Here is a 10,357-nt window from a genome sequence, read left to right on the forward strand (position 1 = left end):
TTTCAGAGGACTTGAGTTCAGTTCCTAGCACCTGTATCAGTGTCTCACAGCCACCTGTAACTTCAGCTCCAGGGTGATCCATTTGTACTCACATGCACAAATCCAGTCAGATACACATGTATACTCATAGTTAAATAATAGTATCTATAAAACTATATTGAAAATGGGGCTGCTCTTGCAGAGGACTTGAGATTAGTTCCAAGTGCCCACATCATGCAGCTCACAACCCTCTGTAACTTTAGCTCCAGGGGGATCTGACACCCTCTTCTGGCCTCTGAGGACACCAGGCATGTATGTGGTACACATCTGTACTTGCAGGCAAAACATTCATACACATAAAAAGAAAGACATCTTTAAAAAACTTGTATAAAAGAAAATATTAAAAATGATAGCTGAAGGCCAGGTGTGGTGGTGCACACCTTTGGTCCCAGCACTTGGGAGGCAGAGGCAGGCAGATCTCTGAGTTTGAGGCCAGCCTGGTCTGTATAGCAAGTTCCAGGTCAGCTGGAGCAAACAAAAAATAACTGAATTTTATTTAAAAGTTTTTAGCTTTTAAAAAATATTTTAGTATTTTATGAGTGTATTGCCTGTATGTATGTAAGGCACTCATGTCATGCAATGCCTGCAGAGATCAGAAGAGGGCACTCCAGTTCTGGAAGATCTGACGCCATGTGGGTGCTGGGAACTGAACCTGGATCCTCTCCAAGTGCTCTTAACTGCTGAACCTTCTCTCCATCCCCTAAAAGTTTTGGGTTTTTATAAATAATTTTACATTTCACATATAATTCCCTAATTTTTTCTTCTGTTGGAAATAGTTTTAAATTAGATCCAGAGTTGCATAATATCTGTAGTTTCAGAAGATAGACTTGCATTTGCCTATGAACTCTCCAGTATTACAAATGCTGCCTTTTTTCTGCAGTTAATTATTAATCCCTATAATATCATTGAGCTTGCATTTCCTGACTATTTGCATGACTTTCTGTTTGTAGTTTAAGATGTACTCAGCAAGTACTCAGGCCTCATTCCTTCTCTTCTCTCTTGAATTTATCGCAGAGCTATTTAATCACACATACTTTCATTATCATCCAGACTGAACTGACTCTTCTGGGACTGCTTGATTCACACACTGCTGCCTTCTCAGTCTAGGGCATTACAAATTGTGTCCTCATTGACTTTTAGGACTTTTTTCAAGATTAAATTATCATCCTTGAAACTTTTTGTGATGGCGGGAATTTCATTTTTCTGTGATGGATCCTTGTACCTTTGGATGAAAGCTTACAACTTTCCATTGGAGCAGTGTACCACTTTAGCCCCCTTGTCCCCAAGAAAAACACTGCAGGATCTTGATGTGGTACTGCAATTTCTTGGTTAGCTGGACTATTCGCCTTTCTTTGTCACTGTAGGCTCCATTCGTGAGGAGAACGGGGTACGGTGGCATGTATGTCCCTATTGCACGAAGGAGTTCCGGAAACCCAGTGACCTTGTGCGCCACATCCGCATCCACACTCATGAGAAGCCCTTCAAGTGTCCACAGTGTTTCCGGGCCTTTGCTGTGAAGAGTACACTGACTGCTCACATCAAAACTCACACGGGCATCAAGGCCTTCAAGTGCCAGTATTGCATGAAGAGCTTTTCCACCTCAGGGAGCCTCAAGGTGCACATCCGCCTACACACAGGTGAGCAGAGCTCTCCCAGTAGGATACTGTTGCAGAGCACAGAAGGGGCAATGGCCAGATTCTTAGAAGTCCATCCATCTTCCCTTCCCTGGAAACTTCTGCTTCCCTTTGTTGAGTTGTGACCTGTGACCTTGGTCCTCATGGAGCCAGTAGTATGGTAGGAGAGGCATTAGCTAAGTAATATTTGTAGGTGAACACATATTTGCAAAAGGTGAAGAAATGTTCTCTGGGAGGCCAGATCAAACCTTTCTATGGAAGAGGCACATATTCCACAATCTCAGGAGGCTTGCAAGTCTTAGCCAAGGACTCCACATCTTCTTAAGTAACAGTGTTATTAAGATATGATTCACATATCACAAAAGTCATAAAGTATACAGTTCTACTTGAAACATTTTTATCTAGCATCCTCCTACCCCATCTCCATACTCACCAGCAGTCACAGTCCTCAGGGCTCCCTGAGGACTGATTGAGGAAGACAAGAAGCTAAAATTGACCTACTTTGTTATGTTTGTCCTGGGAATCTGCATTTTCCTTTATCAGTAAAACTATAAGAGGAGGACATTTCCTTTACAAAGGGGACACTATAGTGGAAGATGTTGGGAGGATATCTTTGCTATCATCATTACTACTCAGTGCCAAATACCCCTCATTGCTTTCTATGAGATGCTGATTGGTGCCTAGCCCTGGTGTATGTAATCCCAACCTTCATCTAGAAGTATCCATGTTCAATTTTATGGATGTCAGTTGGAGAGACTGGGTTTTCTGACATATAGTTTAGAGTTCTTCAAGATGATTTGTTGTTTAATATACATATTTTACAACTTAAGGCTTTGTCTTGAAAATAGCAAATGTTGGCCTAGAGAGATGGGTCAGTGGTTAAGAGCACGGCTGCTCTTGCAGAAGACCTGGGTTCAATTCCCATGAATCCACATGGTGGCTAACAGTTCCATAGCTCCAGTTCCAGGGAATATGACACCCTCTTCTGACCTCTGTGGGCAGGGCATGGGTGCATGTACATACATGCAGGCAAAACACTGATACACATAAAAAATTATAAAATATTTAAAAAGCAAATGTTTATAGGTATGGTGACCCATGCCTTTAAATTCAGTGTTCCGAAGGCAGAGGCAGGCAGATTTCTGTGAGTACAAGGCCAGCCAGGGCTACATAGTCAGACCCTGTCAAAAAAACAAAAACAAAAACACACAAATGTTATTTCTCCTTTGAAAAGCTTTTATTATGTCCCCTAACATCCATAATAATACTGATTTGGAGTAAGAGGAAAATAGCTGATCATAAAATCCATGAAATCCTAAAGGTGGAGCAACAAGTCAGTATGGAAGTATGTTTCATGTGGGCATTTGTTGTTGATGTGGTTCCTGGAAATAATTCTAAAGCACGCTTTTTTTCATCAGGAGTTAGACCTTTTGCTTGTCCTCACTGTGATAAAAAATTCCGAACCTCAGGCCATAGGAAGACACATATAGCTTCCCACTTTAAACACACGGAATTAAGGAAGCTGAGGCACCAGCGCAAACCTTCGAAGGTTCGGCTTGGCAAGACAAACGTTCCTGTTCCTGACATTCCTCTGCAAGAACCAATTCTCATAACTGACCTGGGTAAGTTGGACCGTCTGGTGTTCAGCTGATCAGATACTCTTTCCTTTGGGACCATGTGAGAGATGTGTACGCATTGTGGTATGTGCAGGAAAATACTTTGTCTTAGAGTACTAATGAAGTTTTCCTTAGGCATTCCTTTGTTAGGCTATGTTCTACACTCAAGATTACGGTGCTTAAGCACTGCTCAGACTATGGTTTTTGGTTCAGAGAGAAAGTGTGAAGGGAACTAGTCTTGTGTAAGTCCTCATTACAGAAGTGCTTCTGCCTCTCTGGGCCCATCACAGTGAAAAGGGATTCTTATGTGAAGCAACCAGTACAGTTTGTTATTGTATCTCTGGAGACCCACATAGTGCATTATAGGTTCTGTTTAAGCTGCCTTAATCTTTGTATTTGGAAAGTAAAGGAAAACCGTAGCTGCCATGTGGGTGCTGGGAATCGACCCAGGTGTTCTGCAAGAGCAGCCAGTGCTCTTCACTACTGAGCCATCTCTTCAGTCCTAAAATGTCTCTCTCTATATATATTTACTGTTTTTCTGTATTATATATATCTGGGTGTGTGTCTATGTGTAGGTCTAAGTGTATAAAACAAAACCCTTTCCCCTCCTGCTTAGCACAGATGTGTGACATACCTTTTCCTCGTCTGAGCTCGGTTTTGGCGTGTCTACTAACCTCACTATTATAGTGGTTGATCTTTCAGGTTTACATTTGCTGTTTTAATCATTGTTAAAATATACTAAGCACATGTGTCTTTATTGTCTATCAAGGTTTATGGTAACATGTTACATGTGGGGTATATTTTTTTTGTGTCCTGTCATTTTGTACTATTTGCATTATGTTACTATTTGCAGTGTACAAAGACTCTAAGACTCAGTGTATTTTCCTCAAGCACGTTCATGAGTAAAGCTATTCTTTGCTATTATACAAGAAATTTTAAGGCATTTAAAGTCACTTTTAGTTCCATCTCCTTTTGAAATCAGTAGCTTCTAAAGGACTAAAAGTCCAATAGAAGTGTCTAATGTAGCCAACATTGTTAGGACTTTTATCTGTGTTGTATTTATCTTCTTTTTTTTAAAAAAAAATCCTTGAGACCTTATAACTGGCCTGTGTTAACAAAATTAGCAAAGGTAAAAAAATGAATATTGTTTTACTAAAAAGCTCAAAGGAAGACCCCATCGTCACCAAAGGCCCCTTACCACAAGGTCTCCTTCACAAATTGTTCACTTCAATATTGCTTATCCACCTGAAATATATAAGGGGAGCCACATGTCTGCAGTGAAATGCCAAGTCAACATCCAGAGGATGAGGGAGTTGAACCATCTGGAATGACTTAGAAGGTGTTAAGGAGTCTGTATGAAGCATGGGCAGTAGGCTTTAGGGAAAAGAATTGGAACATAACTTGGTCTTTAGGGAAAGTTGGGGAAAAAAGTGATTAAAAGGTGTGTACTTACTGTGTAAAAATTAGTAGTACTGCTGAGGGAGGAATGAGGATTGAAGTGGAGAGTTCTTGGAGGTTGTGGAGACCAAGACTAGAATGCTGGCAAAGGCCTGCTTGGTCTTGGCAGGAGGAGCAACAGTCCAGGACGGATGTAGTATTGAGAGGGTAAGTCTTCCTCCTCATGTTCCAGATAACTCTTCAATAATTGAAAAGTTTGACAACTAAATTATGTGTTCAACTCTGGTATTTTTGTGTTATGTTTAAGATGATTAAACCAAGGAAATCTTTTATTTAATAAAAACATGTAAATCGTGAAATAGATTAGTAATCTCACTCTTTGTAGATATCTCTTTAATAAAATTTCTGAAAAAATGCTGACCTTTATGGAACAAAGAAAATCATGCTAGAATTATTTATATTTTGAGTTTATTATTATACTTCATGCAGTATTCATGTTGAATAAACAAGAGATTTAAAATCCTGACCTAAATTTTGGACACAAGTATGTAAATCTCATGGCAACAAATGCTTATGTAGAAAGTAAATGTAGAAAGCCATTAAAACTGGCTCTTGAATCCAGTACACATATTCTCCATTGATGGGAAATAATAGCTGATAAATATTGACCTGTAGGTATTGAAATGGCTCATAACATGTTTAAAATAGCTTTTGTTGTAACACAGCTCATGAGAATTTTTGTCTTCAGGTTGAAGCAGATATCTTCTGACACGTTATTAATCATGCTAACAGTGAATTGTTCTGCTTGTCTTTTGGTTTGTAGGTCTTATCCAGCCTATTCCAAAAAACCAGTTTTTCCAAAGTTATTTTAATAATAATTTTGTCAATGAAGCAGATAGACCGTACAAGTGTTTTTACTGTCATCGAGCGTATAAAAAGTCTTGCCATCTTAAACAACACATCAGGTAAGGTAACAGGTTCAAAGATGGAGATTGAGTATACTTACAGAAAGTCAGTAATTTGTTGACTTATAGAAGTATTTCAGATGATATTGTTGGCTTGTGGTATTTAAAATACCACATTTGGCCCCAAAATATTTATTGATGATTATTTTTATTCTTTTTTTTTTTTTTTTTTTTTGTTTTTTTTAAAAAGGGTTTCCTCACTATGTAGTCCCCACTGGCCTGTAACTTACTATGTGGACCAGGCTGGCCTTGACCTCAGAGATCTGCCTGCCTCTGTCTCCCGAGTGCTGGGATTAAAGGTGTGCACCACCACGCCTGGCCTGTTTTTATTCTTTAATATCGTCATTCAAATATTTTAGTCAGAAATTGCCACTGAATTTTATTCATATTCTCATTATATTTTAGTGTTTATAATCTCCTTGTTTTTAAGTGTTTAAGTTTTTCAGATGTCTTTATGAGAGCTTAATTCTTGGTGCTAGCATCCTTGAAAATAAAGTAGAATACTTTATCATGAGAGATAGTGTTGTCCTGAAAATGGTTAGAAGATGTGGGCTCTCACCTCGTTTGTGTGCAGTTAGGTGACTCTGAGCAAGTCACTTAGCAGTCGTGTCTCAGGTTTTCTCACTTATAGGATGTGGAGGTTTAGAGCTTTGCTGCCTGTCTTAAAAAAATGTGTTCATGAAATAAAGTATATACTAGGTGCGCTTGTTATAAAGCATATAAGTGTATAATGAATATATTAAGATTTTATTTTCACTTTTTAGATCACATACTGGTGAAAAACCTTTCAAATGTTCTCAGTGTGGAAGAGGCTTTGTCTCTGCAGGAGTGCTCAAAGCTCATGTCCGAACACACACTGGCTTGAAGTCTTTCAAGTGTCTAATTTGTAATGGAGCCTTCACCACAGGTGGCAGCTTACGGAGACACATGGGTATACATAATGACCTCCGTCCTTACATGTGTCCCTATTGCCAGAAAACATTTAAGACCTCACTAAATTGCAAAAAACACATGAAAACCCATAGGTAGGTATAATGATGATGGTCACTTTTTAATTATCTTCATAATTCCCAGATGGTGGTGAAGAGAGGTGTTAAGAAGTAATTGTCTTTGATTCCTGTATTGTTATTTTTAACTTGGAGTATGTGGACTCAAGAACCCAGCTCTTAGTGCCTAGGAATCTTATAGAGAGTCATAGGTGACTACATGTGCTTGTGTGTTTATTTTTCAATTATTTTTTTTGAGCTGGGCACCATGATGTTCACCTTTTAGTTCTTGGGAGGCAAAGGCAGGTAAATCTCTGTGAGATCAAGAGCACCCTGGTATACATAGCAAATTCCAGGTCATCTTGGGCTGCCAGGAGACCCTGTCTCAAAAACACACACAAAAAAACAAAACAAAAATACAACAAAAAAAAATTTTTTTTTGAGCCAGGTGTAATTCTCCCTGGGACATGGGGGGCTGAGGCAGAAGGATTGCTGTGAGTCAAAGGCCAGCATGGGTAGAAAGTGAAAGCCACAAAACCATCCCCTACCCATTCTTGTGTACATATTTATTTATTTATATTTACTTATTTAATTTTTATTTTTTCAGGCCAGACTGTATCCAGTTTTATTAAAGATATTATTTATAACTAGTCATGGTATTTCAGGCAGGACATGGACAGACAATCATTAACAGCACACAAGAACTTTCCAACTCCCTTTTTGTATGGACGACCAAAAGCAGAAAGCCACTATAAAATCCAATGAAGTCTTCATTTGATGCCCCAAATGAGGAAAGTTTAGAGCAAAAGTTGACATTTCACATTAAATATGTTGGTAACAACTTCTTACAAGCCGGCCCTGACTTTTAGGAAATGAAATGAAAATGGCAGCGATATCAGTCTGAAGACCCACAGTCCTTTAGAAAAAGAACTGCTGGAGCGGGCTGGAGAAGTGGCTCAGTGATTTAGAGCACTGGCTGCTCTTGCAGAAGACCTGGGATTGACTCCCAGCACCCACATGGCTGCTATGAACCATCCTTAACTCTAATTCCAGGGGAGTCCGAAGCCCATTTCTGACCTCCGCAGCATCATACAACAAGGGTACATTCACATACATGCAAGTAATTCGCTCATACACATAAAATAAAAATAGTAAATATATATATTAAAAAGAAAAAGAAACAGAACCACTCTTCTTTTGAGGAATTCCACCTCAGTGATAGCATTGCAAAGTCCAGATCGCCTGACACATTGGCAAAACCAGTTTTAGGGGGTCAGGGCCCAACAGACCTGTTTTTAAGGAGTTAAGTATGGAAGGAGAGAAAAATATAAAAATGAGTTTTGACTTTTCCAACACCATAAAGCTTTTTGTGTTAAGGTGGCTATGTGTGTCAACATCAGGAAATTCTTCCTGGGAACCAAGAGGAAATAAAAACTAGCAGGGAACAATGTTTCTGCCACATCAGTCCAGCTCAGGAGATATTTTATTAGTAACACATGTCCACCCCCTCACCCCCCAAAAAATAAAGTATTCTGTGTGCTAACAACGTAGCCTTCAAAAAAAGTAAAAGAAAATTCTGCACTATTATAAAAAACTTGGTAAAATAGTGTTTCAACCTGTCCCATCATCAGAAGCACACAGCTCTTAAAAAGTGTGCACACCTTCCTTGCCATCTGAGCATTGGCAGCTGTCTTCCTGGTCTGTTTTTTCCGTCTTCTGCAGGGCTGTTCCCGTAAATGCCAGCAGCAGCTTCTTCTTTGGGTCCCTTCTCTCTTTAAGGCCTTGGCCCTGTCTTTGGAGAAGCAGGTTTAGCAGGCAGCCTTGCAGATCTTCTCTGTGGCACCTCTTCACCTTGGCTTTATCTCTTTTAGCCTTCCCTTCAGCCCCTTCGGTGTGAAGCGCTGAACTAGGGGATCCAGTGGTGTGTGGTTTCAGTTGGTCCAGGGATTGTTGTTGTTCTTCTGAATATGTGTTTTTTTTTTTTTTTTTCAAAAGGCTGTCACTGTATAACTCAGGCTGACCTCAAATGTTTTATTGTAAGCTCTTTTTTATAGCTGAGAGTCAGATGACTGGCTGACTATACTATGCCTAGGATAGTGTAAGATTTTTAATAAATAGTGAAGATTTTTTAAAAAGAAGCTCTTAATCAACCTCTAGATTTCTAGTTTTTTGCTTTGCTTTGTTTGTTTATTTTTGACAGGGTCTCCCTAGTCCCAGCCTGCCTGAAAGTCATTGTGTGGACCAGGCTGGCCTCCATCTCACAGAGATCTACTTGCTTCTGCCTTCCAAGGGCTGGGATTAAAGACACATGCCACCCCGCCTAGCTAGTTTGGTTTTTCAAAAGTTTCCTTTATATTAATTCATGTGTGTGTGTGTGTTTGTGTGTGTATATGTATGTGCATGTACCTGTGTCCCACACGTGAGGTCAGATGACAGCTTTTGGGAGTCAGTTCTTTCCTTCTAGCATATGCGCTCCAGAGGTTGAACTCAGGTCACCAACTTGATAGCAAGTGCCTTTACACACTGAGCTATCATACTGGCCCAGTTTCTAGGGTTGATTTATCATTTTTATTTTGTGTGAATGAGTGTATTTCCTGCATGTATGTGAGTGCACGTGTGTCGTGCAGTGCCGCGGAGGTCAGAAGAGGGTGTAGGATTCCCCTGGAACTGGAGTAAGGATGGTTCATAGCTGCCATGTGGGTGCTGGGAATTGAATCCAGGTCCTCTGCAAGAGCACTGACTGAGCCATGTCTCCAGCCCCCAGTTTCTAGGTTTTATAAATGCATCTCAGCGATACAGCGATATTCTGTTCCTGAGATACAGAACAGGTGTCTTAGATATTCTATGAACCCATCATTCAGTGTAATCTATATTTCTCCTTGATGGAAGGCTGGTCCAATCCAAATGATAAAAGAGATGTTTGTAATGAACTGAGGCTTTGTGGACTAGCACTTCTGTGAAGCTACAGCATTCTGTAGTGTTGTATAAAAATCTCAGCTCATCTGAAATAATTGCTAGTCCTATTGTTAAAACCACCACTGTGGAACATTGACTTTTGGACAGACGAGTCTAATTCAGATCTCTTGCCAATATATTTCCTACAAAACCAAACCCCATGTGTTAGAATATGTTAACTATGATAGTTTTATTGTTTGTTTGGTGTTTTCCTGCTTTGAATATCTAAGCACAGTTAACAGAATTGACTTGATTTTGGAATATTTAGCCAGGAAGTTAACTGCTGCTCAAGAGCACCCAGGGAGTGAGTATCATATTGATGGTGTCAAGTTGTAACCTCACAGTTTGTGTCTATGATGCAGCTTGTGGAGGACTGTTTTAGTACAGAACCTTTTTTTGTTGTTTTTGGGCAGGATCTTACTATGCAGCCCTGGTTGTCTTTGACCTTGCTATGCAGACCAGTCTGGCTTGGAATTCAGAGAGATCCACCTATTTTTGCCTCCCAAGTTCTGGAATTAAAGGCATGCATCACCAAAAACTAACCAGCACAGGACATAGGCAAAACATAGTATATGTTTTGAAACGTGATTGATGATTGGCCAATTGTGTTGATTTTTTTCATTACTCTGACAAACACCTGAAAGTTCATTTTATATTTATTTATTTATTTATTTATTTATTTATTTTCCTTTTTGAGATAGGGTCTCCCTGTAGCCCCAGCTGGCCTGGAACTCACTATGTAGACTAGGCTGGCCTCGAACTCA

At 39.7% G+C, this 10,357-nt stretch overlaps 1 protein-coding gene across 1 annotated transcript in view; it reads left to right on the top strand.

Moving 5' to 3' along the window:
* Znf236 (zinc finger protein 236) overlaps window positions 1–10,357 on the top strand; it is a 123,773-nt gene that overhangs the window by 68,759 nt on the left and 44,657 nt on the right. The window contains exons 12-15 of the mRNA XM_017802605.2: window positions 1,404–1,676; window positions 3,092–3,295; window positions 5,511–5,652; window positions 6,417–6,677. Of these exons, the coding sequence (XP_017658094.1) occupies window positions 1,404–1,676; window positions 3,092–3,295; window positions 5,511–5,652; window positions 6,417–6,677 (880 nt within the window). The remainder of the gene's footprint in view (window positions 1–1,403; window positions 1,677–3,091; window positions 3,296–5,510; window positions 5,653–6,416; window positions 6,678–10,357) is intronic.

This window comes from Nannospalax galili, unplaced genomic scaffold (assembly GCF_000622305.1).
Source record: "Nannospalax galili isolate Female #2095 unplaced genomic scaffold, S.galili_v1.0 scaffold243, whole genome shotgun sequence".
Taxonomy (NCBI): domain Eukaryota; kingdom Metazoa; phylum Chordata; class Mammalia; order Rodentia; family Spalacidae; genus Nannospalax; species Nannospalax galili.